Raw genomic sequence first — 19,190 nt, forward strand, 5'->3', positions numbered from 1 at the left:
ACAGAACATGAGTGTGGTGACTAATAGGTAAACTCAAATGTTCATGGAGACATGCTCCTCTCTTCCTAATGCCACCAGCAGCGTCTCCTCTTCAGGTGCATTTCTGAGCTAAGTGTCAAGATGACATTTTTGAAAGAAAACAAACCACCTGGAAATGATGGGACAACAGTGCTATTTGAACAGTGGTCATCTTCGGAGGTGACAGTAGGGCCAGTGGGCTGTTTTGCAGAATTAAGAGAAACCTTTGGCAATTGTATTTTCAAGGCAGTTGAGCACAAGAACACAGGCGCATAATAGTGGTTGTTTTATATAAGGAATACTAAAATAATCTAAAGAAGTCTTAAGTCAAGTAAAAGCTTAGCAAGGACTCTGAAAGGACTAATCACTGCTGGATACATCAGTGATTCGGTGAAATTAATATTAATGCAGCAAGTCTCCTGACACCCCAAATCCAAGGCAACCCTGCTGCCTTGTGTAGGTCACTAGTCTAACTGCACCCGCCCCCCCTCCACATGCGCAGTACATTTCTGTTTCCTGAGGGACTTGGCAGACAAAAGTCCCATCTCCCCACAGTGGTGACCCTCAGCCTGAACTCAATACCAAACAGGGTTTAAAGATAAACATCACCTTGTAGACTTAATTTTTTAGCTAAGGGATGTGGAAGGGTTAATCCCTGTGAACACAGGGTAGGCAGAGGGAACCTGGAGGGGTCCCTCTTATGAAGTTGGTCTGCAGTAAGGATCACGTCTGTGAATGTCCCTGGCTGGTAGCTCATTCATTTTCACACAGGAGTGGATTTGAGAGGCTGGCCAGCCTCTGTAGTGATATGAAGTATCTCTGTCTAAACCTACCGTTTTCTAAGAGATTGGGGGAGTTTATCTGAGGGTCCCCTTTTAGTTTGTCAGTGTTTTGAATGTACAGATCCAGGCCTATCATTTTTTAAGCCACAGCAACACCTAGTTCTGTCTGCTCCATGCAGTGGGTATTGGGTGAGTATTTGCTGAAGAGAAGAGTGAAGTGAAATAGCGCAAAGGAAAGAACCAGCATGAGGTTTAAGGTGGGAGGAGTTCAGGTGTTTCATGCAGTCACGTGTTCACTCAGTCTCATCAGAGAGCCCTTTCTGACCACCCTATAGAAAATAATAGCCTCCGATAACTCCCACTCTTCCATTCTAACCCCACCTTGCATTATTCTTCTTTCTAACATATACTGTGGAAGGTAGCATCTATCTCCCCCTTTCAGATTGTAAAGTTCCTATTAGCAGGACCATGGCTTTTTGCTGTTTTTCACTGCTCTAGCACAGAACCCAGACAAAGGAATGAATGTGTAACACATTTATTATATCTTGCATGTACTCAGTATCAGTGTAGAATAGTTAGCAAAAGCAAGGGCTCTGGGGCCCAAATGCCGGAGTTCAAACCTGGCTCCATCTGTCCCTAGCTGTGTGGCTTTGGGAAGCAATTTAACATTTTTGTTTGTGTTTTTCTCATCTCTATTGTGTTTTAATCATAGTGACAATTCCATGAGGCTTTTATAAGAATTAAGTGAGTGAACACATGTAAATGGCTGGTATTAAGTACCCAACAACTGTGTGTGTATGTGTGTGTGTGTGTGTGTGTGTGTGTGTGTGTGTGTGTACAGGCCACCATGGAATTGCTTGTATCTATATACAGACATACACACAGGTACACACACACATACACACACACACACACTAATAGTGTAATCATATGAGTGAAAATTGAGGAAGGATAAAAGTGGGAAGAAATAAAGAACAGCCACAATAAAGAGAACATAGGGACTCATAAATGGGGGAGAGAAAGTGGGAGCAAGAGGAAGGAGCAGTGTCTGGGGCTTTCCTTATGTAAGAAAGAACTTCAGTCTCGGAGGTGTTTGGGATTTCCCAGGGCTAAGGTTCACCGTATAAGAAGTAATCTGTCCTAAATTAATATATGGATTTGTAACGATGCCTTTAAGCTAGGCTTCTTGCCTTTGTATTATTTGGCAATATATCCAACTTTAAAAGTCCACAATTTCCCCCAAGCCTGGTGACCAAAAAAAGAAAACAAAGGAAAGAAAAAAAAATCTGCTTGATTGTAATATTTGACCCTTAACAAAGTTAAAGAAAAGTTCAGTCCTCTACAACCAGAATGTTAAATCATTTGCAGGACAGGCAAAAAAAAAAAAAAAAGCAACATATCTTAACACTTTTTAAAAGTCTTTGTACTTTTGGAAGACTGGAAGGTACCAATGGAGAGAAACATTCCAGGTCTTAAAAATATTTCTCAGGCTGACACACAATTAGCATGGGGGCTCATGTCCTCTGTTTTATACTTGTCAGCTAATTTTGGAAACTGGCAAGCTGCACAGAAATAGATGGTGTGCCCTTGCTTCAACACTTCCTAAAAAAAGAACTGTTTGAATAGTTCAGGAATGGCAAGGAAAGGAGCAGTGGAGGAAGAAAACTATTTCAGACAGCTGATCAAAACTGGCATCACTGCACCGGCAAACAGTCTACACGTTTAAAATTAAAGTTCTTTAAGGAGCTCTAAATAACCTACAAAAACTGTGTAATACGCATGGGACACTTGTCTGCTTTTAGAAAGACATTTGTCTCTACTGTTTTTTTAACTTTGATAAAATTAAATTTATAGCACAACTTCAAATATGCAGAGAACTTTCCTCTTTGTTCCCATTGATGGTTGATCCAACCACTCTAGATCAAAGGGTAGCATTATTATTATAGTCTGGGACTTGGAGATCTGAGAGGCAGAAGGAATTGCCCAAGGATACGCAACCTATCAGAAGCGCACACCCTCCATCATTTTGGTCTGCTTCTTAGCCCCTAGGACAACTCTGTTTCTCAGAACATATAATTTCGCCTTGTCATTTTTTTCATCATTGTTTTCACTCAATTGTTAGCATTCTGCTCTCCTCTTGAAATCAGATTATCTTGGCAATGATAACTAAGGAAAGGAAATTAGTGCAATTAAACTCGAATACTGCTATAACAACAGCAGGCACTTTTTTAAAAAAAATGAATTTAAGAGATTGGAATTACCTTCAAGTAGAAAATGTTTCATGGTTCTATTGGAATTACCTTCAAGTAGAAAATGTTTCATGGTTCACTTATATTTACTGAATGCCTGGTGTCTGCTAGCCACTGAGTATTTAAATATTTAAATAAGATGTGGTCTTTGGCTTAGGGAAGCTTTCAGTTGTGGGAAAATAAAAAGTATTCACCACTTAATACCTTGTATAATATCCTTTATTGGAGTATAAACACTTGGAAAGAGGGTCAGGATCTGATTCATCTTGGTTCACTTCAAAGCACCAAGCATGGTGTGTGCTGAACATATTCAGAGGGCTCAGTGAGTATGTTGGAAAAATAAGTATTAGTGATAAAGATCATTTATGGTTAGAAACCAATGGTAATAGTGCACATTGCAGCCTATAAAAATTCATTGAAAAAAGCATGGTCTTATGGAACCTTCTTTTTTATATACTTTATTTTTTAGAGCATTTTAAGGTTCACAGCAAAATTGAAGGGAAGGAAGAGAGATTTCCCACATACCCCCTGTCATCACATGTGGACCGCCTCCCCCACTATCAACATCCCCCATCAGAGTTGAACCCGTGTTAGAATTGATGATCCTATGTTGACACAACATTTTTATCCAGAGTCCACAGTTGACATTAGGGTTCCCTCTTGGTGTTGTTCAGTCTGTGTGTTTGGTCAAATGTATAATGCCATGTATCTACCATTACATTATCACACAGAGTCGTTTCACTGTCCTACAATTTTCTGTATGGCACCTTCTGTATGTTCTCTCAGTTGGGTTATAAAGGAGCTTTGTCTAGGTGAAACATAGCACATTCTGCTAAATTTACTTTCCTCAGGGATTTTTTTTTCTACGAAAGATATAAATTTATGAAAATGTGAATAATTCAGATTTGTTAGCAGGAGTAAACAGGTAAAAGTGAATGATTCATCATTTTGAAAGCTTTAATGTTTTGCTGATCTCGATAGTACCTGTTGGTTGGTGAATCCTAGCTGCTTTCTTTGTAATTTTTTTAAAGCATGGAGCTACATGCTCCAATGGAATCACCACATTTTTAGGTAACATATTATCACTTAAACTGTGTTCATCCATTCACTTATGCTAACCAATACTTACTTTTCCTATGAAGTAATGTCTATAAGTATAATTTAACTTTTTTAAAAACATGTTTGTATTGATTTTTAGAGAGACAGGAAGGAAGAGGGATAGAGATATAGGAACATCGATGAGAGAGGAATATCATTGATTAGCTGTCTCCTGCTCGACCTCTGTACTAGGGATCGAGCCCAAAACCTGGGCATGTGCCCTGACCCAGAATCAAACCTGTGACCTATTGATTCAAGGGTCAATGCTCTTGAACCACTGAGCCACACCAACCAGGCTCTAATGTAACTTTTTGAGTACATGGTTGTATGAAAGAATTTTCCTCTGCTAGTACTTACTATGTGACAGCATAACTTTTTTGCTATAAAGATCAGGCCAGCACCATTACTTTACATGTGTGGATCTACTGAATGAAGTTAGGCACTGTCTTTTGTGCATAAATCACACCCACAATTCATTATCTAGGAATTTCTAGCTTATTTGTGAAGAGGAACAAAAACCAAAAAGACAGTGGTCAAAATCTTTTCTTTCTTTCCAGTATTTATAGATGTCTTGCCTCTAGACCTAATTCAGCATCAGTTTTTTCTTAAACTGATTTAAGAATCTTTTCAAAGAGTCCAACTTAGTTTTCAAAGAAACAAAGTTTTTCAAATTAATAGTTTATCATTTTTACATCATGTTTAATTAGATTTAAAAATTAGCATGAGTACCACTAACATAAGTGGATTGGGGAACAAACACAACATACTCCTTGTGAACATGCAAACATAGGTGGCAGGAGCCACAGTGAGACCGGATTCTTGAGAGGGCTGTCACTATGTTTTTCCATGGGCATGAAGAGTGTTGGTTAATCCAGTAAGGCTTTGAAACAGAAGTCAATTATGGATCCTAAATTGTATTGCTCTATTGCTGTGGTTCTCCATTGAGAGTAGTTTTGACCCTAGGAGACATGTGACAATGTATAGAGACATTTTGATTGTCACAAATGGAAAAGGAAGGGAGTAGATACTACTAGCATCTAGTGGGTAGAGCCCAAGGATGATGCTAAACACCCTATAATGAACAGAACAGCCCCTCACAACAAAGGAATATCTGGCCCAAAATGTCAGTCTAGTACTAGTACGAGGTTGAGAAATGATGTAAGTGGGCTTATGATAACGTATATCCAAAATAGTTTAAAAAGATACCAAGGGGACTCATAATATTAAAATATGGATAATCTGGAAAGCAAAAATAAAGAGATAAAAGATTAGAAAGAAGGAAAGGTAATTGTACCTCAACCCTAGGTTGCTGCTGTTACTATGATCAAGTTCTAAACGTAGATCTAGCACTCAAAGGCAACAGAAGGTCAGAAAAGTTCATGAATTCATTCCTTACAAATTAAACACAGATTTATTGAGTATTCACATACTAGTGGCCTGGTGCATGAAATTTGTGCACAGGGGGCGGGAGGGTGTCCCTCAGCCTGGCCTGCACCCTCTCCAATCTGGGACCCCTCGGGGGATGTCCAACTGCCAGTTTAAGCCGGCAGTCATACATCCCTCTTGCAATCAGGACCGCTGGCTCCTAACCGCTCACCTGCCTGCCTGCCCGATCACCCCTAACCACTCTGCCTGCCGGCCTTCTCACCCCCAACTGCCCCTCCCTGCCAACCTGCTCGCACCCAACCGCCCCCCCTGCCAGCCTGATCGCCCCCAACTGCCCCCCCCACTGGCTTGCTTGCTTTCAACTGCCCCCCCCCCCCCCCGCTGGCCTGATCCCCCCCAACTGTCCCCCACTGCTGGCCTTCTTGCCCCCAACTGCCCCCCCCCGCCAGCCTGCTTGCCCCCAACTGGCCCCCCCTGCTGGCCTGATCACCCCCAACTTCTTCCCCTCCTGGCCTGATCGCCCCTAACTGCCTCTGCCTTGGCCCTGCCACCATGGCTTTGTCCGGAAGGTCTCCTGGAAGGTCTCCCAGTCTAATTAGCATATTACCCTTTTATTAGTATGGATGTTGGTCTCAAGTGACAAAATGAGAAATAATGAAATTTAAAAGATAGTTCGGTTGTGATAAATGTCATAAAGGCAGATGAAAAGGAGGGGTGTCTCCTTAGCTGAGGTGTCCACAATTCTAGCCTTAAGCAGGCACTGGATTCTTAGAAGAGATGAATGCAGGTAAAACATTCAGCATTGCAGTGAACAAAGCTTTCAACTGTGGTTTTTGCTGAATGAATGAATACTTTCTCTCAAAAGCCAGTTTCTATATCAATAAAAGCTGAAGGTTTAATATTGTATGATTATTTAGGAAAGAACATTTCTATAGGAGCTGAACTTAGAATCACTTATTTATTTAAGGCAGGATGGCTCTACAGGAACTAGAACATCCCTACAATACCCAGGTGCTATCACAAACAATAAGTAGGAGAAAGTTCTAGAAGCCAGGAGGGCCCCAGACAGTTCATGAAGGAGGTCTTTTATTTGAATTGACAAGATGAGTAAAGATAATGTGAGTTTAAAGCTGATATTCCTGACCCATGGATGGCATATTTGCTTGGGGATGTTCATAAACCATCTACATTTGTACACCACATTTTGTGTGTGTATCAATGTGTATATTGTTATTTTTTTCTAGGTAATGTGTTTATATTTTTAATGAGACTTTTAAAGGGATCAAAGGACCCAAAGAAGTGGCTATACTATTGTTTCTAAGAATTATACTTTTTTTGACAATACAACCATCAAATATCATTTTTATTTTTTTGTTACAGGAAGAAAGAATTCAAAATTGTGCACAGTATGATTCCACTTATATAAAAATGCATATAGACATAAGCACATATAAATAAATACTGAACTCTAATAAACTGAAATTCTTTCTATCATATAATTATAGGTTATTTTTAATTTGGTTTTTTCCTATATTTTCCAAATTTTTACAAAAAATGGATTACTATATAATTCAAAATCATATCGGCTATTGAAAAGGAATATCAACATTTAATTGCCAATAATATTTAAAGAAAGCTGTCCATGGAAAGTGAAGGAAATCTCCACTCTTAGCTGCCTAGTGCTAAAGCCTTAATTCCTAGATGACAGCAAATTCCCTTTCTAAACCCTGGGACTCTGTATGACTATAAAGATGATATAGAGAATTGCTCCTTCCACATTTTATTGTCCACAAGAAATGACTTTTAGAAGACCTTTCATTGTTGTTTTTTTTCTAAGAAGGTTTTTTATAAGAAGAGTAAATGTCAACTTTATTTTGGATCTTAATATTTCCAGAAGGCCTAAACTCCATGGGATATACAGCCTATCTCTCCTCTTTTCTTCTCTTTATTCTCCTTTCCAATTTACTCCTCTTTCCAGCTCTCCTTCCCTCCCTATATCTCCTTAATAATGTCTAGGTGTACCTCTTAAATACTGTCCTCAGACAAAGATGGTAGCTCTTTCTTTGATTTCTTCTATACTTTGCATCATGTTCAGAGTAGCACCCTCTATTCAAAGACAACTTAAAAGTATCAAAACTACAACTCAATTTCAGTTGTACTTTTATTATGTTTTCAAGCACCGTAGGATATAACTCTCTTTCTATCAACACACACACACACACACACACACACACACACACACACACACACGCACACACACAAAACAGTATGTAAGAGGTAAACATGATATTGAATCAAAAGGACATGTGTTGAACTCCTGCTTTCAGAGAAAATTCTCAGTCCATGTTGGGGCTGGAGCAGGAACTAGAAGCTGGCAACAGCCCACCACTGGAGAGGGGACAAAAAAGTGGTGGTAACTCATTAGCCATTTATTTCCCTTTTCTGTCTGTTAATTTTGAGGACATCTGGTGGAATGGACAATTAGAATAGCTATTCATGGATTTGGGCAGTTGGGAAGGGTGTTCAGGAAAGACACCAGGATGACCTTCATTGATAATGTTGATAATAAGTCATACACTGAACATGTTGTCAAAAACTTCCAAATCAAGATCTAGATATCCATGGAATATGAAAATGGAGTAACACCATCAGATGATTGTACCTTTTTAATAGAAATCTCATTGAAAAAGTTAAACAAAAATGCTAGACTCTATTGCTTGCAAAGAAGTGTCTGGAGAGTAGCCAAAGTTATATTCTTCCCATTGAAATCTGAGTTTTATCTTCCTGTTTTGCCTAGAGGTCTCTTGACTAAAAGCATCCCTTAATCATACACATCTACGCCCCACCAAAGCAGAAAATCACCGTCTGTCACTGTGTCACATGATTCACACCAGATTACTGGTTTATTATGAAAGACCGAACTCAGAAACAGCCAAATGGAAGAGATGCCTAGGACAAGGTATATGGAGCTTCCATGCTCTCTCCAAGCACAGCAGCCTCCAAGTTCAATCCAGAAGCCCTTAGAATCACACTTTTAATCCCTCCATCTAAAGTTGAGCCCACCTCCACTTTTAAAATATCTCAACATCAAGCTCTCCTCATCATAACTTGACATTGCTCTCAAGAGCACATCTCTGATAGAAGGACAAGATATTGCAATTAGGAAAAATTCAGTTTTTAAATTTGTGTCTGGTCTAGTGGCTTGTCTTTTGTGCCATTTGAATTATCATAGCATCTGCCTTCAATAATTCCAGCTGGTAAGACATTGTAACAAAGATGTGAAAAGCAGTAATTTGCTACTAAAAGAATTGGATTTTGTGCTGTATGTATTCTTTCATAAACCTCAGGTGACAGCATCAACACAAAGACACAACCTTAAAAGAACATGTTCCTAAATGATTCTTGGAAAGAGAAGACAGATGATTTGTTTAACTGAAAAATATCTAAAAAGGTAGTTTAGGATTTTCCCCTCCTGTTTCCTTCTATATGTTGTGCATTTTTAAATTTTATTATTTTAAACTGAATTAAGTTCTACCACCAGGAAGCAGAGGCAGATATTTTCAATGTGTGTAAAATTTCCTTTGAAAATAACTATTAAAACATTTATGGGAGTTAATCAGAAATGTGATTAATCAATATTGAATTTCATAATAGCTGCATATACAGTATCTTTTGCACATATATGATACAGTATCTTTTGCACATATATGATACTGTTATGCCTTGGAACATTATATTACGGTTTTATTAAACACGTTTTTAGAATTTAACAAAATAAGCTCTTCATACATATCTTCTTTTTCCCCTCTAGAGAGACAACCACAGAGTTAGCTGGAAGCCTACCAAGGTGAGTAGATGTGCTATGCTTATTCTGTGCATGATCTCTGATATTCCCAGAAAGAAGTGCTGTGTGCTCTTAGAGAGGACTTCTTCATTTTATCTCCCTCACATCAGATTTAAGACCTCCTATTTCACTATGTAAATGCCAAAAACTGTGTATGAGTCACATAGAAGTGATATAACCAAGAAGTGATGAGGGTGATGTCCACATATGACTTAGAGAACTCCTCATTCCTTTAGAATAGATCCTATACCTGGGGATGCATAGATGAGCTATATTCTTCACAGAAATCATCAACATGCTTTTTCCTTTATTATATTCATGGAATTAGGTTTTTTCCTTCAGTATATCCATTATTGTTATTGTGTTCAAGGATTTATCCTAATATATAAAAACCCAGGGAGGGTCCATAACAACCGACCGAAGGCTCGAACGAACACCAGAAGTCAATCCTGCAGTCAGTGCTGGGTTGCCATGGAGACCCAGCACTGACTGCCACCAGTGCGGGCGCAGTGACCCAGCACTGACTGACGAGGAGGCTGCAGATCAGGCCCAGAGAGAGGCCCTGAGAGAGAGGCAGGGTCTGATCCACAGCCTCCATGGCAGCTGTTGATCAGCCCTTGCCTCTCTTTTTCTCTCCGGGCTTCACCAGCAGCTGCACCTCTGTTTCTCTCCAGGCCTCTGCAGGGCTGCTGATAGCCTTACCTCTCTGATCAGCCCTGGAGATAGGCCCGGAGACGCTGACTGGCATAGAAACCAACCAATCAGAACCAAATCTGGGTGAACTGTGAGGAGCCAATGGCTGCCTAAAAGGCGGAGCTTTTGATGTTGACTTGCATAGAAACCAACCAATCAGAACCAAATTGGCTGGCAGGGGAGGGCAGTTGGGGGAGAGATCAGGCTGGCAGGGGAGGGCAGTTGGGGTGATCAGGCAGGCAGGCAGAGAGGTTAGGGGTGATCAGGCAGGCAGCAGGCAGAGGGGTCAGGGGAAATCAGTCTGGCAGGCAGAGGCAGTTAGGGACGATCAGGCAGACAGGCAGGTGAGTGGTTAGGAGCCAGTGGTCCCAGATTGCAAGAGGGATGTCCAACTGCAGTCAGACATCCCCCAAGGGGTCCCCGATTGGAGAGGGTGCAAGCTGAGCTGAGGGAACCCCTTCTCCATTCACGAATTTCATACACCAGGCCATTAGTAGATTTATAAAATAATCCTAAGCTTCCTCTAAAGCATTTACATCATAGTTTTGATGATAATATAGATACATTTGTATTTCTTATCATCATTGAATTAAACACTTAGTAATATTATCTCAGCAGGGAAAGAAATCAATATATAAATTGATCAGTCTATTTTATATATTTTTTATATTTTTCTTTATGAAATAAGATATGATTAACTGGATGCAAATTATGGAGAGCTCTCCATCAAAAATGATTACCACTATTTATTAGAGGACAAAAAGAAAAGGAAGGGAGTGGCAATATTTTAAGAGATATTTTGCTGAGCATTGCATATAGCACCTAGCATCATGCCTTAGCTTTAAAGATGTTCAGTAACCATTTGTGAACAAATGAATAGGGCATAGGGTATTGGGAACTATTAGAAATGGAAAAACAAGAGAATCCTAAGAATAAGAAAAAGAAGTGTGAACAGACTATGATAATGAACAGGGAATAGGAACAGTACATATCGTCACCATCTGTTACAGGAGATAAGCACATTTGGTTGCTTTTTTATGTAAAGAAAATCTTTGCTTATAGGATCATGATTAATATTGCCAAAAAACTGTTTACTGTGATCCAAATATTTAAATTACTCCATGTCTTAATTCTTTGGATAACGTCCCAAAGAAACATTTCAACTGTGTGCTGGTTAGAGGGTTAAAGCAGATGTGTGCTCTGGTGTATGTATCCCCTGTGTTTGTTTGTCATTGTGCTTTCCCTATGGAGAAGGTCCACTCTGAAGGCTTCAGCATCCCATCATTTTCAGGGAGAGAGAGAGAGTTGTGTATTTGCCCATGCTTGTGGTGAAGAAGTTAATCCCCAAATAAGGGAACAAAGAATGACTTTCAAACTTCTCTAGAATGACTAAGCAGCGGACGACCCTCAGATGAGACCCACACAGTGCTGTAACATGCAGATAAAAATTACTCAGATGTCTGAAAAATCTGGTGTGCACCCTGAATTCTATTAAGTAGCAATGCTTATTATTGTGAATACCAAGTGGCATTTCCTATATTCACTGCAAATTATCTTCTTTTGTAGCTGTTTTATTACTCCAGGGAGCGTTCTCTCTCTTCCTAAGTTTGGTGGGAGATATTTTAGTAATGAGCCTACTTATTTTTTTTCATGAATTTTTGTTATTCTAATGTTGGATCATGTTGAAAATAAACATGACAACAATCCCATTCAAGCTGCAACTCTCAGTCGTGGTAATGGCATAGCAATAAGGGTGTGACAAATATGTCAGTTATTTCTCAATTGGCTTCTAATGGAACCTCAGGTATTCTTTTTACTTTCTCCACAGGCACTTTAGGACATATTCATTCACAATTATAACCTTTCCTTACATTAACATAAAATAATGCAATTATTTAATGATGAATACTTCTCTTGGCATTTGGAATATTTTTTGGTAACATTTGTTTGTTTGTACACTCTTGTGGAATGCAATCAGTTATTTAGCTTTCAGCCTTTTTTCTTCCAATTTCTTCAGCCTGTCACTGGGAAAGTGCAAGTGAGCCCTGGAAAACCTTGGTGCTGTTAAGAGCAAGGCACCTGTAGTTATTCGGTTTGTTATTTTATAGTTAATGATTAGTGGAACATGACACTGGGGTTTTTATCCTTTTAGTCATAAAATATGCTTATGCTGTGACATCTAAGAAAAACAGAAAATTGCAATTCAGGCAACTGCTAACTAGTGATAGGAGGCTGGGAAGGAAGACAATGGCGTTTTATAGCAGTTTTGTGGTTTGGTTCTCATGGCTTAGACTGTCTCGAAATTTTCCAAAGGCCATTTACAAATATTGCACAAGGGTGGAGTATTTCAACTTTAATTGCTTTACGTAGCCTTAATTTAAAGTAGCTGGCACTGGTTGATAATATTCTGTGAAAGTGTCCAAATTGAGTGGATCATGTCCGGTAGTTAAACATCTTTGAAGTTGAATGAGCTATGTGCACAAGGTGTATGAGCAGGCAGCAGGTTTGTTTTCCATTACTAATGATAACCTAAAGTGTTTCTGAGTTCTTGCCATTGCTGAAATTAAAGCATAGTCATAATATGTCACCAGGAAAATTAGATTATATGAGCAACATGCACTAAGCATTGTACTTATATATATTAAAACCAATGATCTTGTCATGATTAAAACAAATATTTAAACTGGCTGCAGATAGTACTCATGCTGTCCTCTTTATTGGGAAGTGTTGTGGAAATGGGATGTATGGTTACATTTCTTGAACTAGGAAAATTATCATTTTCGATCTTACATGTAATTTCTCACTTCTGTTTTGCTGTGGCAAAGAACAATTTATCAATCAGAACAATTGTTGTTTATTCCCCATTACAAGCATGTCTTTCAAGAAGCTTTTTAATGGTGAAGAGTTTAGTTTAGGTAGATGTGTTTTAATTAAATGATGATAATATCCCAATTGTTCAAAAGAAATTCAGGCATTAAATTAGTTATTATGAGTTTGGTGTTTAATGTATATGGTGCCTATACAGAGATACAACTTTATTTTGGATAGCAGAGTAAAGGTATAAACAAGGTTTATACTAACAGAGGTTTTAATGTGATCTGCAATATTAGTGGCTGTTTTTGAAAAAGAGAGAGCATTTTAATTCCTTGTTAATATAGTCCACTGTTTCTCAACCTAAACTAAACAGTATGGAAAATAAAGTGGCTTAATACACCTTAATAGAAGTAGCTTAAGTATTACAGCAGAGATCCACAAGCTGATTCTTAAAGTACACCACTGAGAAGTCAGGGTAATTTTTGAAGAACATGAAGTATCGGTAAATGAAGCTTAAAATAATTAAGTGTATAAATCAGATGCGTCTTTTACTAAATTTTAGCATAAAACAGTGGAGGCAGAGGCCAAAAAGTAAATTTATGAAGGAAAAACTTAGAATTTTTTCCTTGTATTTTAATCTAATAACATGATCTCTTTTTCTATGCCTTCTTTGAGGGAGTTAGGGAACATAAGTACTCAGTATAAGAAACAGAACTCCCAATTCCTAGACTACCACTATTCACCATAGGATTACTGTTTGAGACATATTCATATTCATATCTACCAAAAAGATATGAACTGCTTGCTTTGTGTGGCTATCAGAGACAAAAGTCATTCATTACATTGCTGTTTCACATATGCAGTTTTTGTCTTAAATCATTGAACTTTGTTATCCAAAATTTGAACTGAACAGATTCCATGTAGTGGAAGGGCAAGAATGAAGTTTCTGATTAACCACATTTCTCAGTCATGGGTTTGGCTAGTCAGGTATCAGCAACAGGAAAAGGAGGAGAATCAAAGTAAGTTGTGCTAGCTCAACTCACCACTTATGGCTCTCGAGGGGTTTTAAGTTAGATATTCAGTCTCCTGTGGAGGCCTTTAGTAGCTAACATAATCTCATATTTATCATTTCCTCAATATGAAGTGATGACTTCTGAAAGACCTTTAGAAATTAGAAGATAAAAATGTTGGTAACCAAAGGCAACAAAAGCAAAAATAAGCAAGTGGGACTACATCAAGCTAAAAAGCTGCTGCTCAGCAAAGACAACCATCAACAAAATTAAAAGGGAGCCTAATGAATGGGAGAAATATTTGCAAATCATATATCTAATAAAGGATTAATATCCAAAATATATGAGGAAGTTATAGAGCTCCATAGCAAAAAGAGCAAACAATCTGATTAAAAAGTGGGCAGAGGAGCTGAATAGATATTCTTCCAAAGAAGACATCCCAGATGGCCAACAGGTACATTAAAAGATGTTTAACATCACAAATCATCAGGGAAATGCAAAGCAAAACCACATGAAATGTCATCTCACACCTGTTAGAATGGCTATCATATAAAAGACAAGAGATAACAAATGTTGGCAAGGATGTGGAGAAAAGGGAACTGTTGTGCACTGTAGATAGGAATGAACTGGTGCAGCCACTATGAGAAACCATATGGAAGTTTTTCAAAAATTAAAACTAGAAGTACTATGGGATCCAGCTTCTGGATATATACCCAAAGAAAATGAAAACAGGTTATGGAAGAGATATATGCCCTCCCATGTTCATGGCAGCATTATTCACAATAGGCAAAATATGGAAAAAACCTGTCTGTCAGCAGATAAATGGATAAAAAAGATGTGGCAAATATATATTCAACTAGAGGCCCGGTGCACGAAATTTGTGCATGGGGTGTGTGTCCCTTAGCCCAGCCTGCACCCTCTCCAATCTGGGACCCCTCGAGGGATGTCCGACTGCCCGTTTAGGCCCGATCCTAGTAGGATCGGGCCTAAACGGGCAGTCGGACATCCCTCTCACAATCTAGGACTGCTGGCTCCCAACTGCTCACCTGCCTGCCTTCCTGATTGCCCCTAACCACTTCTTCCTGCCAGCCTGATCACCCTCTAACCACTCCCCTGCCAGCCTGATTGATGCTTAACTGCTCCCCTGCCAGCCTGTTTGCCCCTAACTGCCTTCCCCTGCAGGCCCGGTCACCCCCAACTTCCCTCCTCTGCCGGCCTGGTCACCCCTAACTGCCCTCCCCTGCAGGCTTTATTGCCCCCAACTGCCCTCCCTTGTAGGCCTGGTCCCTCCCAACTGCCCCCCCCTGCTAGCCTGATTGCCCACAACTGCTCTCCTTTGCAGACCTGGTCCCTCCCAACTGCCCTCCCCTGCTGGCCATCTTGTGGTGTCCATCTTGTGTCCACATGGGGGCAGCCATCTTGTGTGTTGGAGTGATGGTTAATTTGCATATTAGTTTTTTATTAGATAGGATAGAGGCCTGGTGCACGGGTGGGGGCCAGCTGGTTTGCCCTGAAGTGTGTCCTGGATCAGGGTGGGGGTTCCCTTGGGGCATGGGGCGGCCTGGGCGAGGGGCCTGTGGTGGTTTGCAGGCCGGCCATGCCCCCCAGCGACCCGAGCGGAGGCCCTGGTATCTGTGATTTATTTATTTCCTATAGTTGAAACTTTGTAGCCTTGAGTGGATCCAAGCCTCCTGCTCGCTCCATGGCCACAGCCATTTTTGTTGGGATTTATTTATCTTCTATAATTAAAACTTTGTAGCCTTGAGCAGAGGCCAAGGAAGGCCAGGGCTGCGGAAGCTTGGCTTCCTTCATTGTCGGGGGCAACTCAAGCCTCCTGCTCTCTCCAGCTCTGTGGCTGCTGCCATTTTTGTTGGGATTTATTTATCTTCTTTAATTGAAACTTTGTAGCCCTGAGTGCAGACCTGAGCCAGCCAGGGTATGTGGGAAGCTTGGCTTCCTCCATTGCCGGGAAAACCTAAGCCTCCTGCTTGCTCGGTGGCCACAGCCATCTCACTTGGATTAATTTGCATACTTGCTCCTGATTGGCTGGTGGGCATGGATTGTGGGTGTAGAGGAGGTATGGTCAATTTGCATATTACTCTTTTATTAGATAGGATGGAGTACTAGCTTTGAGAAAGAGGGAATTCTGCCATTGTAACAACATGAATGGACCTTGAGGGCATTATGCTAAGTGAAATAAGCCAGACAGAGAAAGACAAGTACTACATGGTATAACTTGTATGTGGAATCTTTAAAAAAAATTGTTAGTTCCAAGCCAATCTTTTACTACATAATCTAGATCAGATGAACATTTCCTGACTCCTTTATAATCCCTAAGAAAGAACAATTCCCTCTGGTTCAATATTTACAGAATTTATCATTTATTCATTAATTCAACAAAGGGACATGGAGCACTAGCTATATGCTGAGAATGCTTGTAGGCTCTGTGGTAGAAAACAAACAAAACATCAGCCCTTCCCCTAAATAGTTTGATCTAGTGTCACAGATACAGACAATCATAGTGCTAGGTGGAAAGTGCTTAATGCCCTAAGTAGAAAGACATGTAAGTAAACTAAATGCACTAAGGGATTTCAGCAACAAAGTGGGACACTTCTGATTGGAGGACAGCATTGTGAATCAACCTTCTGAGCAGGCCTGAGCAGATGGGTCAGGTTTAAATATGTGGCAGAGAAGGGGGCTGTGCACAGAGAAAATGTCATCATTGATGCCTAGGGGTCTTGTGCAGGGAATGTGTGTATGTAACAGGAAGTAGTACCATCTTGTTGGATGGAGTGCAGAAGCAGGAAGAAGAGCTTAGGGGATGATTGGATGATGTGAAGGGTTTAACCAGTGTGAGGAGCTATTATTCTCTTTGATACTATTCATCCAGGGAATGTTCTAAGCTGTCCCTTAAGAATAGTAATCTGGGCAAATCTATAGAATAGATTTGGGGAAAGAAAAAGGCTTGAAGTTCTTCATATAGAACTTCATGGTACCCTAGGGCCTTACAATCCTCAGAGCCCCTCTCTCTTCAGATTTACCACTTGGCTAACAATAAAATACAAGCCCTCTGATCTAAGTGATTGGTTTCCAAACCTTTACACCTTACACTATTCAATTTCTGCTTCCAGCACCCAACTATCATATTGCATACTAACTCTGAGGCCACAGTCACAGTTGGTAAGATGTGTTCTCTCTTCCACCCTGCCTAGACCCCCACCTCCTAACCTTATAGAATGCATCCTTCACTCCTGGTCAGTGACTGAATTCTTTCCTGCTTGAACCTTGCCATATATATATTCTTCTTTATTATTTTTCTCAGGTTGAATCTATCTAAAGGCACTCTAGCTATATTAAGCTGGAAAATGCAAATTGAGTTTGTAGCTGTAGTTCAAGAGGTTGGAGAGGGCCCAATGTTAATTCAGCATCCTGTGACATCCTGGCACATTTTTCTTCTCCGCCATCCTCAGCATGTTGGGCATGGTGTGCTTCAAGTTCACAATATTGTTGCAGCAGCTCCAGCTATCACATGGAGACCTGACCACATCTAGTGAAGAAAGGCATCTCTTCTCAAGTGTCGCTAGTTTAGGGAAGAATTTCTTGCCCATGTCTAAACTCTTAGAGAATGAAAATTGGACTTCTGGTATTTGCAGCCTTTATAATGAGATGTATATTCTGCCATCAAGGAGGAAGGTAGGAATCTGGGTAGGGGGAAATGGCTTGTACATACTTGAGGAATGGTATCTGCCACAGTTCTCTTGTTTCTTTTTCTTCTCAGCCTATTCTAGCCAGACTTCTGACCCTTTGATTTTACTAAACAAGCCTGGTAAAGGGCAGTAGCAGCCTCCATCTAGGTAAAGTCAAAGGCCATTTATCTGTTCTCTTGTTTGGTTTCTCATTCAAGATAGGAACTTCTTCCTTCTCCATGAAATGCCTCTTTAATTTCTGAGACACCAAACTCTCCCATTTCCTTCCTCTCTCAGTGGCTGTCCTTTCTCAGTCTTTCTGCCTATTCTTCCTCTTCTATTTGATTCTAAATGGCAAGGCAACCAGGTTTCCCTTGCCCACTTCTCTTTAGTTGTAGAGAGGTTGTGGAGAGAGATTTCATCTAGTTCCATGGGTTTAAAGGTCATCTTATATGGATAGTTTCCATTTTTATATCTCTAGCCCCAACTTCTTCCTTGAGCCTCAAATCTGAATACCCAGCTGTCAATTTACCATCAATACTTAGATATAATATCCTAAACTTGATGTGACCAAAAGAGAACTTTTGTATCCTACCCATGCCCACATTACCACCATGCACCCAACTGCTCAAATGAGAAACCTGGAGTTATTTATATTGCCTTTCTTTTTCTCACACTTAGCAGACTATCCATCAGCAAAGACTTTGGCTCAACCTCCAAAATTTATCTCTAATTTGTCCACTTTCCCCATCTCTCTCTAAGCCATCATAAAGTCCCACTGTAACTATTAAAATGCCCTCCAACTGGTTCCTCATTTCCTCTGTTGCAATGCAGTAGTCATCAATCAAACTCTCTTCTTATAAGGGCTCTAATCCCATCATGAAGACCTCCTCTTACAGCCTCATCTAAACCTAATCTCCCCCAAAGGCATTGGGGGTTAGGACTTCAACAAATGAATTTTGTGGGGGGAGGTTCACACAAAAACATTCATTCTATAACAGGGAAGGAGAGAGGGAGCTTTGAAGAAACTTTCTCCCAAAGAGCCAGTGGTAGACCAGATATATGATTTCTGCCTTCTATCACCCTTCCCACTCTACTCACTGCTTTATATTCTTGGCACCCAGAAAAACTCATCTTATTGGCTGAAAGCAATTAACCTAAATTTGTTATCAAGCTCTTTGGATCCTTTGTTGTTGAGTGTATATTGTTATTGAGGTTAAGGCATTGGGCTGTGGGCTCTGACACACTTGAATCTTATGTCTGCCATTTCTTAGTCATGTGACCATGAGCCAGTTAGTTAATATCTCTGTCTCCACGTTTCATTTGTGAATTTGGAAAAATTGTGGTACCCATCTTATAGTGTCACAATGAGAAGATAATCTATATAAAATATTTAGCTCAGAGCCTGGCAAACAACAAGCAAATTAATACAAGGTAGCTATTATAGTGGTTCATTCAAAGATAGCTTTATGCTACTTATTTGTATTAACACTTGGGTAGTGTCTATGTCCAAGATAAGACACCTGATTGCATTATAAGAAACAGCCTAGTGAAGTGGTTCCACACATGTGCCCTGGAGCATAATTCCAGCATGTTCACATCCCAGTTTG

At 40.0% G+C, this 19,190-nt stretch overlaps 1 protein-coding gene across 11 annotated transcripts in view; it reads left to right on the top strand.

Moving 5' to 3' along the window:
* The window catches only part of CELF2 (CUGBP Elav-like family member 2), a 546,733-nt gene that overhangs the window by 121,247 nt on the left and 406,296 nt on the right, over nucleotides 1-19,190 (top strand). For all 11 annotated transcript variants that reach the window (XM_079768799.1, XM_079768800.1, XM_079768802.1 and 8 more), the window contains exon 2: nucleotides 9,345-9,380. Coding sequence is in view for 5 of the 11 variants with exons in the window: in XM_079768811.1 (XP_079624937.1) it covers nucleotides 9,345-9,380 (36 nt within the window). In the remaining 6 variants the exon portion in view is untranslated. The remainder of the gene's footprint in view (nucleotides 1-9,344; nucleotides 9,381-19,190) is intronic.

The sequence above is a fragment of the Cnephaeus nilssonii genome (genome assembly GCF_951640355.1).
Source record: "Cnephaeus nilssonii genome assembly, chromosome: 1".
In the NCBI taxonomy this organism is placed as follows: Eukaryota; Metazoa; Chordata; class Mammalia; order Chiroptera; family Vespertilionidae; genus Cnephaeus; species Cnephaeus nilssonii.